The sequence below is a fragment of the Trachurus trachurus genome (assembly GCF_905171665.1).
Source record: "Trachurus trachurus genome assembly, chromosome: 17".
NCBI classification, from domain to species: Eukaryota; Metazoa; Chordata; class Actinopteri; order Carangiformes; family Carangidae; genus Trachurus; species Trachurus trachurus.
In genome coordinates, this window is record NC_139900.1 from 8,881,085 (window position 1) to 8,898,870 (window position 17,786).

Consider the following 17,786-nt stretch of genomic DNA (forward strand, 5'->3'; position numbering starts at 1 on the left):
AGGCATCTTCACACACACACACACACTAAAACTGCTCCCTGCTGGAAAATCTATAACTCTGCTGGGGTCGTCAAAGAGGAATAAAACTGCAACATATAAAACCTGAAAAAAACAACAAAAAAAACAGCTTTGTCCGAGTTGTGAGGCTCATGAAAAAAGCATAAAGAGAAGATATAGGACACACACACACTCATACACATGGGAATATACACAGCTAATAGGTGAGAGCTTCCCATTGGATAATTACTACATGGATGATTATGTTTCAGCTATGTTTCAATTTATTTATTTATTTTTTATTTAAAAAAAAATACAGACCATTTAACCCTAAATGAAGCAGTCTCACTTCTTAAACAACCATGTTAGACACATCCAGATGTTAATCTGTTTCAGAAGGGACAAATTATTGGCATCAAGCAAATAAACCATCCAAGGAGATTGAAACTGGGTTAAGAACTGTCCAACGCATTATTAAACACTGGAAGGAGAGAGGGGAAACATCATCTTCAAGAAAGAAATGTGGTCCAATGTGACCACAGAGTCCAGACCTTAAAGGAATAGTTCAGCAAAAAATTAAATTCAGTCATTGTTGCCTCCCCCTCATGCTGATGAATACTCCGGGGTAGTTTTTTATTCCTCGAAGTGGATCTGGAGACCTGGGAGGCCGGTTCCTAGTCCAACCAAAACTTTATATGAGAGTAATAGGGCCCGACACAAAAACGTCCATAAAACTACACGAAAACCTTTTAATATTCTTCCACTGCAATCCAAGTGTCCTGAAGGGAGATAGTCCAGAGTTTACTAGAAATGACATCATTGAGACAAGTCCAGGCAAATTCAATACAGGACTGTTTAGGCTGTAAAAATGTCCTGAATGACATCACATTGGACCACATGACTTTTTATTTGGACGGACAGTGTATTTATAAACCAAATCTTTCTTTTTCGTCCTCTCTCTCATTCATCCAGTCGATCTCAGTTTTCAAGTCTCTCACTCAGAGATGAAATTCAGTTTTTGTGGTTTAGTTTAGTTTTTTTTTCACCAACAAATCAAAACGAAGTTTCACAACAGGAGAGAATATGACAACATGAGCTCTTCACTTCTCAACCTTTTATTTCAATAAACTGGTGTAGTTTCACTGTCACGTGTCATTTTTCCACCTCAGTTAATTCAAACAGGCGACAAACTCCCTCTCAAGTGAACTAATTACTCTGCATTTGAACTGTTGAAGCTCAAACTCCAGGTTTCTCAGCTGGTTAAAGAAGCAGTTCGTGTGCAACACAGAGAGAAAGAGAGTGTGTTGTGGCTTTAAGGATAATGAACCAGTGACCTTGAGCTTCTCTCCAGCTGCTGCACACATCTGTAAATCAACCGACGGTGGGTGGGTGCGTGGGGCTGGATGAGCAGCACTTCATCGACAATAAAGTCTCACTGCAAGGTCCATTGAGTCGATGCTCCAGAGCTTTCAGTCGATGAGTGAGCGCCACCTGCTGAAGATCATGTGATGTGGCTGAAAGCTCCAGAGCCGCTTCTAAACGGAGCTGGAAGTCAGACTGATCTTAGTCGACTGTACCTTTTTGTTTTGTTCTTCGTTTTTTTTTTTTTAACTTTCACTAGTTAATTAATGTGCTTAAGCTAATCAGAGGAAAAGTGTACATACTCCCTGAGCTTCATCAATGGGACGATGCATGCCCTGCAAAAAACTTATAGAGAAACTATGTAAATCTGGTCGCTTTTCCGCCGTTTCACTAACCCTCTTCTCGGACATGTGCATTTGTTTACAACGAAGCCGGCGAGAAATCAATCCATGGAGCGGTGGATAACGTTATATATATCATATACCATGTTACCATGTGTATATTTGTGTAGTCTTATCTGTCATAAACAAGAGATTACGGGTTACGGGGCGCGTTACGTTTGTGTGGCGGTGCTGCAGAGACGAGAGCTGGGTCGGGGGCTCTGATCTTACAAGGTTGGTTTTCAGCCAAGAGACGCTCCATTCTCCCTGGAACTAGTTACAAGTCATTGATTTAACCAGCACTAGGACTCTGGAGCTGCTTCATTAAGGTGAAAATGTAGCATAATTAAGCTAAAAATTCAGCATAGCTCTTTAACAGAAGTGTTTCTGGGGACACAAAAAAGTAACATACCAGCTAAAGACTAAAGCCTTATTTATGCTTGACGGCGTACCCTCATAGACCTCTGCGGCGCTGCAAACCCTTATGCCGTCCCCTGACATGCACCTCCAAAAAAATGTCTAACTATTGCACAGCGATGTGTTCCCTCGATGCAAAACTTAGAAAAGTGCTTAACGGCGTCAAAGCCCCGGTGTGGTTACAGCGGGGAGTGGACACTGACTCATAAACCAGGCTTAATGCTAAGCTAATAGTACAATAATATCTGAATCAAACTCTTCTGTTGTGCTGTGAGTTTTGCAGCTCATGCATTGTCAAAACTTGGTCTTTACTATTTTTTATTCAATTTTATAAATTATTTTTGATTTCTTTTGTGCATGTGTGTGTGAAAGTAACGCTTGTCGTTTTCAATGTCACATGCAGTGACAATAAGGACATTCAATTACATTCAATACTAATGAAGTTGTTTCTGAATTTGTCCCGTTTCGGTCTCTGCGTGTGTTTTCTTGAAGTTGCAGCGCTTTGAGCTCATTTATTATGCACATGAATCCTGTCCCACTGTCAGAGACATTGTTGTGACTATAATTGCAGTGTCTTGAGCAACTGTTCGACAGACGTCAGCTCAGAGCGCTGAAATGAAAATTGTACCTTTCAGACCCGGGACTGACAGTGACGGGGGCCGACAGCGCAGCACTGAACATGACAAACAGCACAAACACGGAGCTGACGACAGCTGCAGTCGTGTGTTGTGAATGTTTCATGTGTCGTGTAGCGAGGAGCGACGATGCAGGATGTGTGTGTCTGACTGATGAAGACGTGTTGCGTTTGACACATGAGGAAGCTTTAACTCACCTCTGATGATTCTTCAGGCGGTGTGACAGTTTTTCACACAGACTGAAAGATTTCAGCAGCTTTAAAGGGATAGTTCAACATTTTGTCAAATCACACAATCCCTATAGTCTTAGCAGTAGGTTCATTACCTTTAATTATCGGTGCATGTTGTTTTTAGATTGGCGGGGCAGAGACGTGAGCTGTGGGGAGTGCATGGTATTTTCGCCCTTCCTTCATCAAACTCATCAAATACACAATCCAACAACTCCAAAACGCTCTGGTGGACAAGTTGTGACCTGCACATTCACCACGCTAAGAAATAATAATGTAACTTTACGAGACAGAGTTGTTTTAGAGGTAAATACGGCTGCTGGGCGTTCTGCATATTTGCTTTATATATATGTTGTTATCTCATAGCGTGGTGAATGTGCAGGTCATAACTTCTCCACGAAAATGTTTTGGAGTTGTTGGATTGTGTATTTGATGAGTTTTGAGGCAACGGCGAAAGTACCGTTTCGTGAGCAGCTCGCGTCTCCGCCCCGCTGATCTCAAAACAACTTGCACCCACAATTAAAGGTAATAAACCTACTGCTATGACTACAGGGATTATGGCAATAGGAGAATTTGCCAAAATGTTGAACTATCCCTTTAAAACCCCACGAGTTGATGAGACACATTTCCCAGAGACACAAAAACTCTATTGTGAATTGTAACGAGCATATTTGTAACAATGTTTTAATTTGTTTGTATGTGTCCAGATGTTTGGTTTGGTTTGGTCACTACACCTACAGTATATTTGACCTTTGACCAAGAAAAAAGTGATAAATTCCCGAATCTGAATGAATGTTTTTACTAAATCGAAAGTAGGTGAGGTTACCATGACTTTAAACCCTCGTCCTTGAGTCCATGTGAATATTTGAACCAAAAGTGCCTTCAATCACTTTGACCCCGAGGATCTGTTGAACATTTCAGTCCAACTTTGTGATGAAATGTTTCTTTCTCAAATTTTGAAAAAGACAACATACAATTGATAACCTATATAAGACACAATGATATAAATAAAGATAAAAACAAAATTTATTTTTAACAATTTGCTGATCGATAATAAGTTTTTTTCCCTTTATCATTATTATTACTTTTATTATTATTAAATATTCTTAGTTATTTACTATTACCCACTGGATACTTGTATTAGGTTATTATTGCTGACTTGATTACCAGTAATAGCATCTAACAACGTATTACCCATTATATGTACACATGAGAAGGTATGCTTTGTCCTTTATGTGTTTTTTTTATTTTATTTTATTTTTTTGTTCTGTTTTTTGGTGTGTGTGGATGAACTGAAGAAAGAAAAGAAAAAAATTATAAAAAAAAAAAGAAAAAAAGAAATGTTTCTTTCTCAAATTTTGAAAAAGACAACATACAATCGATAACCTATATAAGACACAGTGATATAAATAAAGATGAAAACAAAATAAAACCAACTCCCATCCAGGACTAAATACAACAAACAGGTTCGATGACTAGATGATCGACCACAGATCAATCTGCGACTCTCTTACTCCGATCACACGATTTTGTCAAGAAATGTGAGAATCCAGTTGTTCGCCGACAGCGCATTACCGTTTCCACCTCGTGAAGATGTTCTGTCAAGGTGTTGAGTACAGTGTTATACAACATTATTATCATTATTATGTGACATAATGTTGGTGCAGTACAGAGGGACGACAAGACAACGTGGCTTTGTTTGACTCGATACTTGAAGATGAGCTCAGCTTCAGGAGAAATGTGAAGAGTGAGATACGACGACGACAACAACAAGAAAAACCAAAAGATTAAAAAAAAAATCTGTCTCCTCGCACCATTAAAACCCTGACAGCTCTGTGTGAAGATGAAGGAGCTGTGTGTTTCCCGTCCATCACACTCAACTGCCTTCTTCTCCTGATCAGTGCCACCACAGAGATTGATTGACAGATGTGTGTGTGTGTGTGTGAGTCAGTGCAGCAGCTACACAAACTGCGGCAGCATGAAATGAGCTTTAATTAGTGCCTGTTATTATTACTCAGATCTAACGTTGCCGTTGGTTTCGCTCCAGCAGACAGCGACTCGTTTGGTTTGTAGATGAGTTTGAAAACGTTGTTGATGCACTAAACTTAACATCTGCGAGTCGGCGAGGTGGTTAAGAGTCGTTTCACCTTCACCTACAGATTCAGATTCAGATTCAGGCCACGTTCACACATGTTTTCCAAAACAATATCGATGATGAAAAGTAGGATGGAGAGTGGAATATTATTTTGACTGCATAGAGGTGATTATAAAACCTTGTCTGTTTCTGTCCTCTCTTTCCTTCTACTAAAGTTATCATACTAACTGGCTAACTCCGACCCCGTCACTTTCCGATACCGAGTCACTGTAAAGTCCATGTGTTCGTGCTAAAATTGGGTATGTAAAATTATATTCATTGGTGTTTTTCTGTGACGGAAATTTACTTAAATCGTTTACTCAACATGATCTAATTGTTTTGTTTTTTGTTGTTGTTTTTAACTTGAAGCCACAAATCTACCGTTGAAAGTCTCCTATAACTTTGGCGCCCCCTACTGGTCACACCTCGGTATCACCACTTTGAGAAAGTTGAGATCTAATGAAATCATCTTCTTTCATTTTTTGAATTGACCAAAGTTTTAAAGGAATAGTTCACCAAAAAATGACCGGTTTGTAGTCCAACGAAAACTTTATATGAGAGTCAATAGCGCCCGACACAAACACGTCCATAAAACTACACAAAAACCGCATGAACGCGTGAGTGCGCCCCAGGCAAATTCAATACAGGACTGTTTAGGCTGTAAAAATGTCCTAAATGACGCCATTTCGAGTAAACTCTGGACTATATCCCTTCAGGACACTTGGATTGCAGCGGACGAGCAGTGTGGAGGAATATGAAATGGTTTTTGTGTAGTTTTATAGACGTTTTTGTGTCAGGCCCTATAGAGAATGTGAAGTTACGTCACGCCGTGGGACGTTGGGCGCCATCTTTGGAGGATCGCGGATGTAAACACTTGCTCGTCTCCCTAAAAAAAGTTCCCCAAAGTCGCTTAAAAGTAATCATGGTGGGACAGCTGCTGCGTAAAAAAATGCCACAGTAGTATATGCACTAATACCAAAAACGAGATAGTTCACGATGTCTGGATCAGTCAGTGGAGGGAGTAAATCTGGGTCTTGAATCCAGTCCCCACTCTCTGTTTATGTTTGCGTTCCTCCAAAGATGGCGCCGTCGTTCCCCAACGCAAAGCGGCGTGACGTCAGCTTCACATTCTCTATTGACTCTCATATAAAGTTTTCGTTGGACTATGAACCGGCCTCCCGGGTCAGATGCACTTTGAGGAATAAAAAACTACTCTGGAGTATTCATCATCATGAGGGTGAATTTCATTTTTTGGTGAACTATTCCTTTAAGCATTAAAAAAAAATCTCAATCAAGTAAAAACTAAACTTTTGATGCTTCTGAATATTTCAATACCAACCTATATATATTATATATATATATATATTATTGAAGGACAAAAGAAGGAAGAGGTCAAACACGGAGCGAACAGGTCAGAGCTCCACTGCCACCTACTGGATGTTTTAGGACGAGCAGCTAATTCACGTCTTAAGTAACTGGTAAAAATCCCAAAACCATCCACCAACATCTTACAGTTTTTCTCGATTGCTAAGACACATTTCTCGAAAGCTGCTCTCCTTTTCTCTAAACTGTGAACACAAACCCCAATTTTCAAGCTACATTCACAAAACCTCAGACTCTTCTTGCAAAACCAAACTTTCACATCAAAACAGTTCAATCTGTGCCCAAAACTGAACTATGTTGTCAAATCGTGCCCTGAGTCAATCAAAATTACAGTAAAGTGTGTGTGTGTGTGTGGTCAGACGTTCATGTTTAACAGTGAACACGGCAACAACAACTGAGAGAAATTAAAGTTAAAGAAACATTCATCGTGGAAATGTGACGAATCATCTCAGACAGATGAAAGTTGACGATGGTTCAGGCGACGCTCATGTTCAGAGCTAACAGACAAACTGACTGAGTCTGACCTTTGACCTCACTCTGCTCTCACTCTCAGATAAAGAATATGATTTATTCACAAGACAGGAAATGACGGATCCTCCTCTCCATATGAAGCACCTGTCTCTTATAATTTACTTCATTCTCTGGCCTCATGTTTCTTTAATATCTTGTCTCGGAGCCTTTTTAAGTCTCATGTAAAGAACATCGCATGAACTCAAGGTTGAAACGTGAACTGAAAATGAACTTTTGGTCCTTCCTTCTTTCTCCCATTAATTTCATACATGCTTCTTCTTTCTCCGCACACACACAAACACACACCTGTCCTTGTGTGTTCTGCCTCATCATGTGCAGAAAACAAACTATCAAGTGCTTCATGAATATTCATTATAACTCTGTTAAGTCCATTATATTCTGATTTTAATCTTGTTGTACTTTGCTCTCTGTATAAGCCGATGTTCTCCGAGCTGTTCGAGGAGAAAGTTCCACTTTTATTCTCCTGGACCTTTTGAAAATAACATTTAAGTCTCATTATTTATTTATTTATCTTTAATTCCAGCTCATCTTTGCCGGCTGGCTGCATTGAGTCATTATCACCCCCCCTCCTTGGCTTCCCTCCTCCACCTCCTCACTATGATTTCATTGATTTTTTTTCTCCCTCCTCTAATTGCACATAATAACTTTACATATTGAAATCAGCCATGCACATAAATTGTCATTTGCCCACAGCAGCGAACAAAAAAAAAAGAAAAAAAGAAAAGGCGATGGTTACACTTTCATTTAAATTTACATTTTGATAGAGCTCCAACGCTGCTTAACAATGATAATCATGACTTTATTATTTATGAATAATCAGTGCTCATGCTCTCATGACAACTGCAGCCTGGTTTGCTGCTGCCGATCGTTGCGTGGTCTTCTAGCGCCACCTGCTGATGCATCCTGGGTAGTTTTGTTTTTACTGGACCTGCAGCACCTTCACTTTTTACTTCTGTTTACATTCAAAGAGTCTGAAAACGGTTTTAATCTCATTGTTTGTGATTTTTTAAATTTTTTTATCACAATTTGGAGCCAAATAAAAAGTCTGGACATTTCAGTTTGTTTCTAATTGTTCTTATTATTGGTCGTGAATTGATTGGCAACAATGGGAATTCCTAATCCATTACAGTTTTTCTCTATTGGTTTGGCTCAATTCTTGAAACAGAAATTACATTCTCAAAATAACATGGACAAATCTCCAAACCACCTTGCAAATGTTCACAACAGAATGGCATTTCTCATTGATTTCATCAAATTGCAAATGTCTTAGTACATGTCTCAAGTGTCTTAGTGCATCTTTGCAAATGGTTATGTACAAGTACCCTAGAGTTAGCACAATGAGCATACATTTAGCACGTTTTCCAAATGAATAGATCTTGCTGATCTAAGCTGATTAGTTGATTCTCAGTCTAATGGTTGCTCTCTCCAAAACATGTCAGCATGATTTCACTGTGTAAATCATCATATGCACAATAGTCTGTTCAACTGTCAAAATTAGTCAACATACTGTAGGCTAATACCATGAAAACCATATGAATTTCTTGCAGCATTTTATAAATTCATGACAGTAATTGACAGTCAGGTGAAATTAGAACTTGAGAGTGTATGAGCATCGTGCTCAAGACCAGAGGTCCCTGCTCCATGCCATGGATGCTGCGTGTGATGACATTACAGGGGATCAGTGTAGGGGATGGTTGCGTCATTCACGCCGCTTTTTCCCTCGCTGCATCGCGAGGGAAAATATCCGCTGTGATGTTGATGAAAATATGTGGCCAATCAGAGCGCAGCGTATGGATGGTCAGGAGGATGAAGATGGTGGCCAGGAGACAGAGGGTGATGACAGTGATGACCAGTGAAAATGTCTCTACTCGTGAAACTTTGTTTACTGCACTATAAGCTTGGTATATTTTTTCTGTTTTTTTTTGTGTTCATATTTCATACATGTACAGAGAACTGTAGGCCTATACATTTTGTTTTTACAGTACATAATCTTGAGTTACTTTATGTAGGCTATATGTGAATAAAAATGGTTACAATTTCCTTGGCAATATGAGTGCAGTGTGTGTGATGTCAAACTTTGGAGGCTGCTCTTACTGTAAAGTCCTTTTCTTAGGTTTTATACGTCTCTGCCATAGTGACAAAACATCTAAGCATTTTGACTTGCAGTGCTCACAGAATGCCACAGGGATGATGCATTTTGGGGGCACTGACTACTTACATGAGAAAGAAGTTTGGTTTTGACACATAAGTAAACTGTTTTGGGAGAGATATGAGGTTCTGCAGCTCATCCATGGTGTTATGCTGAACCATCCAGTTTATTTTTGGTAAAAGCACTAAGTGAATGCAAATGAGCCAAAAGCAATTGAGAAAGATCTTTGCCATTTTGATGGTACTGACACTTTACATGGTAAAGGAATCTAGTTTTGAAGCATGTGTGAACAGTTTTGGGAGAGATATGCGCTTTTGCTAGTGAGCTGTAATGTTGTGCAGAACTGTAAGACTGTTTGGCCAAATGGTCTTATAGTTTTAAGAATGTAATTTCTGTTTCAAGAAATGAGCCAAACCAACAGAGAAAAACTGTAATATTAAATCTGTATCACGATAAGAGGACCAAGGGAACGTGTAGAGTCTGAATACTGAATGAGGTCACTGTTTACACACGTTACCTCAGATTGACCTCTATAATTATTACACTATATATTATTTATGCTATATAATTATTATATTTTCAATGAGTTACATCAAATGGTCCTAGGTTTTTTGTATTGATTTAAAAAAAAAACTATTATCAAAGCCTCAGATCTTCTGCTCCTTCCCAGGATTATTAAAGATCTGATGAATCTGTTTATTTTTTTCTGAAAGCCTTTATCTCTCCTGGAATTTAAATTTTGTATTTCCTGTCAATTGACATGATACTGACTATTTTTACTGTTTTCTTGCTGAAACTCTTTGTAACTTTCTTTAAAAAAGTGCTGCTATTATTATTATTATGAGGATATTGTTGTGTTACTATATATTACTTTCCACAAACTGTCTTGTGTTTCTCCCTGTGTTTTCTATTATCACTGAATCAGAGCTTATGCTTGTGATGTGCACTGCAAAACCTCAAAATCTCACCAAGAATATTTGTCTTATTTTTAGTCAAAATGTCATTTCTAGTCAAAACAAATCTCATTATACTTAAAGCAGAAGTGAGTGATATATTTGTGTTAATATAAGTCTTAAATAGTTATATCTTCCGACAGCAATCACTTACATAGAGTGTTTGGTCTGAAACACGGGTCTCTCAGTCCCTCTGCTCTGCTCTGAGCCGAAGAGAAAACATTTATCGTATCCTACAGTTTTTATCCAATGAGGAGAGAGAACGGCATGCAGGGCTGTGTGTGCAGCCAAGGAACGCCGTGAATGTGGTGACGTAGGGACGAGGACTGTTATGGTGCGTTCAAGGAAACTCGTATTTTTCCGTCCGTGAAGTCGTACCAGTTAGATCTGGTACGAGTTCACCGGTCGGAAGTTACGAGTGGCCGTTATAGTGACTTTCACCGGTAAAACAGGTCGGAAAAACACGAGTGGGTTGCCTGGAACGCTACAAAGTCGTAAGTTGTGACTTGAAGCTGTAATTTACGATTTCAAAAGCCTGCCTGGAACGCAGCATTAGCGAAAACGACCGGATCACTCACTTCTGCTTTAAAATAAGACTCATCACATTAAAAGTATGGCTTGTTTTTGACACTTTTTACTTCTTTCAAGCAGATTTTAGCTTAAACAAGCTTGACAATTATCTAAAAACAAGTTAATTTTTAGGTGATGAGTCTTATTTTAAGTGGAAAAAGATTCATTTTGACTAGAAATTAGATATTTTGACAAGAAATAAGACAAACATTCTTGGAAAGATTTTGAGTTTTTGCAGTGAGTGGATGAAACTAAACCAAAACAAACTGAATCAGTCCCTCAGTTACCCGTCTGCATGATGAAACAGGAAGTGGAAGAAGTAACAGGAGCGACTCCGAGGTGCTTTCTTATATTTTATTGTGATGGGGAGTCATAAAAATGGAGCAAAAAACTAAAATAAAAACAATACAAAACGACAGTGGATTTACAAAGGGTGTGTAGAGGACAAACAATATGCAGCCTTCGACAGTACAATGGAACGAGTTGGCACACAACAGAAAACAAGGTGTCGGGTGTTTTTTTTGGAGAGTGGGGGGTCGAGGGTGAGGGGAAAGAGGAGGAGGGTCGAGCTAAATTTGGCTTCAAAATGAAAAAAAAAGGGAGGAGTAACGTCTTCATAGCAAGATCCTTCATCAAAACAGCGACGACTCATGCTTTAAAATCACAGAGGTTTAGAATTCAGTAGCTTCATAACGACGCAGAGCGGATGCACATGTAACAGTTTCTATTTCTCAATTCATTCCCGTCTTTTTTCTTTATTTTTTTTTCTTCTTTTAGCTTAAAACAGAAGTCGTGTTTACAGAATACAGGTTTTTTATCTTTTTTTTATGTGTATTTTTTTTTTGTTAAAACAAACTTTCAGCTCCCAGAACCACACTTTGGGATTGATTTTTTTTTTTTGTTGATGTTGATGTTGTAGTTGGTTTGTTTGTCTTGAGGTTATTTTTCATACTAAAATATATTATTGTATCAATTCAAACTACAGTAATGTACACTACAATGTGTAATAAATAACCATAAAAGAAAATATAAAAATAAGACACATAAATATAAAAAAGTCTTCTAAAAACTAAACAGGTACATTTTTTTTAATCTGTGAAAAGGGTTCTAATACTGCCATTGTTGAAAAAATCAAAAAACAAAAAAAACAGAGGACACACACATGAAACAAAAGAAATGTAAAACAAACTAATACTATAAACACTGTTCGGTAAAAACCAACTGAAAACACTGGAGACCACATTCACTAACGTTTGTTACCTGAAGTGCGGGACAGCTTGCAACAACTTTTATTTCTTTCTGCTTTAAAAAAAAAAAAAGAAAAGAAAAGAAAAGTGCACGTCTGATAAAAGCGGATGAATTGGTTCAGTCTATACGCTTCACTGTAAAACTGATCTGGGCTTTGTGGGTGTTTCGCCCTTCAAATACTTAAAAACCTGCATCCACAGATCATCCTCTGCTTCTTTTGTCTTTTTTAAAACACTTCTGTAAACATTTTAATACTTGTTTTTACTTTAATGATGTAAAAGTACGACGTGTTAAACTTGCATTTCCAAAAAATAAAAAATAAAAAAAAGAACATTTCAGTGGGAAACTGATTATCTCAAGGTTACAAGGCATCAGCTCAGTCTGGACTGTGTCTCTGGCTTCAGTCCACACACATTTATCTGATCTAAACTTTGTGTTTTTGTGGGTTTTTTTAGATACTAAAGGACAATACATTAACTGAACGAGTCCATAACATCAAATACTCAAGTCTGACAGAACATGCACTGATTGATTTAATGATTTAATGACCACGAGGTTCATTTTACATTGATCTCCAACGTAGAGCTGAAGCTTCTTCGGTGTGAAGAAGATTTGCTGGTTCTACTATTATATTCACTTTTATTTGTGTATTTTCTGACCCTTCTCTGATTATAGCTGGTCCAAGTTGATGCTTTGGTGTCTTATTATCGATGCAAAGTGAAGATTTAGCTCGTGGACTGTCGGTTTAGAAAGAAATGAGACGTTCAAAGACAATCTGAATGTGCGTTTTTTTCCTCTCCTTTCTTTTCTCACATCTTGTAAACAAAACTATCGGTTATGGAGGAAAAAATAAACAGGCAGAATTAACTAATGATGGCGATAATTATCCCGTCGTTTTTCCTTTTCATGTGTATGTGTGTGTTTGTGTGTGTGTGTGTGTGTGGTTTCAAATACTGTTCAAGGCCTCAGAAATCTTTGCATTTAATTTCACAGGAACTGTCGTCGTTTCATCGACGTTTGCGACATAAATCTGCTGCTCTGTGCAAGTGAACAAACATTAGTCAATATGGGTCTTGTTGAAGTAAAAGTAACACAGGGACATAATACTGGCTACATGTGTGAAGAAGAAGGAAACGATAACACTGTTCAATGGCACTTTTAACAGCACACAGGTCTTGCATAAGGCTGGAGGCATCGGGGTGGAGCCAAGGAAAACGCGTTCCCAGCTCCTTGTTTTCACGGACAGTATGACTTCATACGTTAAGCTTTGTAACGACACGGAAAAAAACACTGACTTGAGAACTAAAAGCCAAAATAAGGAAGGAAGGAGCTCGGTAAGAAATGTGGCGCCTGTGTTGTTTTTTTTTTTTTTTTTCAGGAAAACCACGGGCCGAAGCCGGACGGGCGTCAGGAACTCAGTCGGTCAAGTCGTGCGTTTTCATCTTCACCCAGACGCTTCACTTCGCTTCACTTCGCTTCGCCCGGTCCGGGCTGCAGGATGCTGGCTTTGAGGTTGTGACTTTACCTTCCCTGATAGGACAAATTTGGTTATGGCGAACAGAAGCCACGTTTCTCATCCCGGACTCCCCATCCCATCCCATCCCATCCCATCCCATCCCTCCCCCGCTAAGAATACTTTGTTTTCCTTAAGGCTAACAGTCAAACTGAAAAGTAAAACCTAGCTAGCAAAGACTAATAACACTAACACGGACGACATCTCGCTAGCTAGTTGTACATAGATAACACTGAAGGGCATACAATGCATGAGGCATGTTTCCATAGGTAAACCAGGAATACTGTAGTGCAGAGGTTTTTGTTCGTAGAACTCAATAAAATACTGATTTAGGAAACTTCATTGGCAATAAAAAGGTATAGAAATCTTTCTCATCTTTACAGGTTAAAATGTTTCAAACAAGAACAAGATTAGTAACATTGACCAAATAAACACAGAACAAAAAAAAACAAAACAACCTGGGATGTCTCAGTAACAAGTCGTCTAACAAGTTGATGGGTGAGTTTTCGCTTTTTAAAATCTGTACTTCTATAAACAATTTTAACACTGATATTTAATTTTTCACAAGAAAAAAAAAAAAAAAGAAAAGTCACTGTTTTGTTTTTTTTTGTTTCTTTTTCTTTTTTCAAGTTCAGGCACACCTGGGTTTTTGTACACAGTAGTGGACCGTTAAAATCAGGCAACCGCCGTGACTTCCTTCTGATGGCGAGATGCCACGTTGTTGTTTTTTTGTTTTGTTTTGTCTCAATGAACTCTTTGACTTTGAGGACCGACACATTCGCACTGTCCCGGGGAGAGAGAGAGACGCTCCTTTCATTTATGTATTTTATTTTATTTTACTTGGCGTTAGTCTCCAGCTCCTCTGTGGGCTCGGCGCCGTCTGACGTCTCCCTGATGCTATTATTATGGTCTGTATTTGCTTCACAGTCGTTTCCCGCCGCCTCGGTCTCTGCACCTGCTGCTGCTTCTTCTTCTTCCTCTTCTTCTTCCTGCTGCTGCTCGGTCGTTTTCTCCCCCGTCTCCTCCACCTCCATGTGATCGTCCCCCAGCTCGATCTCCACCACGTCGCACACAAACTCCTTCTCCACCTTCTCCTCCTCCTCCTCCTCCTCTTCCTCCTCCTCCTCCTCCTCCTCGTCTATGATCTCCTCCCCTATCATCTCCTCGTCGTCGTCGTCGTCGTCAAAGTTTCCCTCGTAGATCTCGCACTCGCCGTCGTCCACCTGCACCACCCGGATGTCGTCCATGCACATGGCCTCCTCGTCCTCGTCCTCGTCCTCCTCCTCGCTCTCCCTCTCGTCTGAGTCCAGCTGGGAGGGCGGGGTCGTGGTGCGGCTGTCCGACTGCGGCCCGGCGCCGGGGCTGCCCAGCTCCAGCTGCAGCCGGCGTGGCCCCGAGCCGCCGCCGCCGCCGCCCGAGCCCGAGCCGGGCCCGTCCTTCTTGCAGTAGGAGTAGCGGTGGTTCATGTGCTGCGAGTACGAGCCCGAGTGGGAGAAACGCTTCCCGCACTTGTCGCACTGGTAGGGTTTCTCGCCCGAGTGCAGCCGCGAGTGTTCGATCAGGTGGTGTTTGTGTTTGAAGGCCTTCTTGCAGATGTTGCACTCGTGAGGCCGTTTTCCTGCAGACGAGGAAAAAAACAAAACAAGACAAGAGTCAGAAGAGACGCCAGAGGCTTCAGTCGCTGTGACGCTGCAGCTGTGCCGGTCAGTCAGGGTGCTCATCAATGTTTCATTTAAAATGAATAGTTCAACATTTTGGCAAATTGGCCCATTGCCATAATCCCTATAGTCATAGCAGTAGGTTCGTTACCTTTAATTGTCGGTGCAAGCTATTTTTAGAACGGCGGAGCAGAGCCGTGAGCTGCTCAGAGCTACGCTATGGAGGCTCATGGGATTTCTTGGTTTCCCTCATCAAACTCATCAAACTCATCAAATAAACAATCCAACAACTCCACAACGTTCTGGTGGACAAGTTGTGAGCTGCACATTCACCACGCTATGAGATAATAACACAACGTTACCACACAGAGTTGTTTTAGAGGGAAATTCAGAGACTGCTTGATGAAAAACTGCCCCTGAAGGCAACGCGCATCAGCGGTTTTGGAGTTGTGGGATTGTGTATTTGATGAGTTTGATGAAGGAAACCAAGAAATCCCATGAGCCTCCGTAGCGTAGCTCTATTATATATAAATATATATATAATACTGTGAAAGTATCAAAGCCTCAGTCCATCTAAAATCTCAAATATGTTTTATTATTCAAATTGTCAGAATACTCTGATTGAAGTCTCTGATTGGCTGACTCTCTTAGCCAATCAATCTCTTCTGATTAACTGGCTGACACAGACCTGTTGTTACTAGAGCTCCAGAGAGAAGCTGAGAGAGGAGGATGGAAAACTACACCGAGATGTTTTTTGTTTTTTTGTTCTTGCATCATCACAGGAGAAGTGTGAAACCTGGGACCTTAAATCGTATTCAACTCCGTTAACAGGGAGGTGAAATTATGACTTAAGTGCCGTGAGGCTTTCGAGGCAATTAAGAACATTTTTCTCAGTATCACGTACTGTCTGTGTCTTCACAGCCTGATATCATCCCTCTGTGCCTCATAAATCTGCTGCGGTTTCTCAAAAAAAAAAAAAAAAAACTATAAAGACTTGGATGTGGTCACTGCACCCAGAGTGTCAGGTATCAGGACCAGGATCAGGTAGGAGAAATGTGTTGGTTTGTTTTTTATCCAGAGGCTCAGATAGGAGTGTGTGTGTGTGTGTGTGTGTGTGTGTGGATGATGTCATGGCTGAAGCTACACACACACACACCTGTAGCACAGTAGTACAGATCTTTAATAAAAGCACATTCCTACATGAAGCACCGCTGCAGCTTCAGGGAGAAACTCTCATGTTCATTCACCTCAGGAGTCTCATCATGTGTGTTAACGGTGATGTCACCAGGCTGGTACATTTACTGGACCAGGTGTCCCGTTAAAGCTGCGATCACACACACACACACACACACACACACACACACACACACACACACACACACACACACACACACACACACACACACACACACACACACACACACACACACACACACACACACACACACACACACACACACTATGTCTTACGTGTTTAACAAGAGATGATGTCATGTGTAAGATCACAGCCTGGGAGTGTGAGTGTGTGAGTTAACGCAGCGGGAGAAAGAAAACAGAAGAAAAACAAACCAGATTTATTCAAATGATCTGTGAGTCACAGCAAACACCGGTGTTAAAGGGATAGTTCAACATTTTGGCAAATTGGCCCATTGCCATAATCCCTGTAGTCTTAGCAGTAGGTTCGTTACCTTTAAGTGTCGGTGCAAGCTATTTTTAGAACGGCGGAGCAGAGCCGTGAGCTGCTCAGAGCTACGCTACGGAGGCTCATGGGATTTCTTGGTTTCCCTCATCAAACTCATCAAATACACAATCCAACAACTCCACAACGCTCTGGTGGACAAGTTGTGACCTGCACATTCACCACGCTATGAGATAATAACGCAACGTTACCAGACAGAGTTGTTTTAGAGGGAAATACAGAGACTGCTTGATGAAAAACTGTCCCTGAAGGCAACACGCATCAGCAATTTTGCATGAAAATAGCTTGCACCGACAATTAAAGGTAACAAACCTACTGCTAAAACTATAGGGATTATGGCAATGGGCCAATTTGCCAAAATGTTGAACTATCCCTTTAAAATGAGGGCGAGGCTTCTTTACCTGTGTGTTCGTATTTGTGCCTGAGCAGGGAGCTGCCCTTCTGGAAGACCTTGGAGCACAGATCGCAGGGGTAGACGCCGTTCTCCAGCCGCCGCTTCTTCATCAGCCCGGCCGGGTCCGAGTCGCCGGGCTCCTCCGCTGTGGACACGGCGTCGCTGCTGTCCGAACGCTTCTCCTGCTGCGGGGAAAAAGGAAAGAAACAAACTCAGAACCTGCTCGTGGTGATGCCGTTCTGGGTTTCACGTGAAAACACAGAACAGAAAACTGCATCATGTTGAAGCTCTGGTGTCTGTGTGTCATCAACAGTCACGATCTCCTCGGGAGCTTTGAAGCAATTAAAGTTCGTCTGCTCCGCTCTCACATCTCTGGGACCGAGTTCCCGTCTGCTGACGTTACTGTCGTGTTGCAGGCGCAGACACACAACCCACAGCTTTCTCTTTTCTCTTTGGAGCTAATTTTAGTTTGTGTCTTAGTATAGGGATAGTAGCATTTTTTTAAAGTGGGGTTGTATGATCTACAAATAGCCCCT

The 17,786-nt window shown here is 40.6% G+C and overlaps 1 protein-coding gene across 1 annotated transcript in view; it reads right to left on the reverse strand.

Annotated features, from left to right (window-relative positions):
- Window positions 1-11,125: 11,125 nt before the first annotated feature.
- The window catches only part of LOC311000276 (zinc finger E-box-binding homeobox 1-like), a 94,197-nt gene continuing 87,536 nt past the window's right edge, over window positions 11,126-17,786 (reverse strand). Inside the window, exons 8-9 of the mRNA XM_083990945.1 lie at window positions 17,258-17,435; window positions 11,126-15,117 (exon numbers count right to left, since the gene is read on the reverse strand). Coding sequence (XP_083847071.1) covers window positions 14,336-15,117; window positions 17,258-17,435 — 960 coding nt within the window. The 3' untranslated portion in view covers window positions 11,126-14,335. The remainder of the gene's footprint in view (window positions 15,118-17,257; window positions 17,436-17,786) is intronic.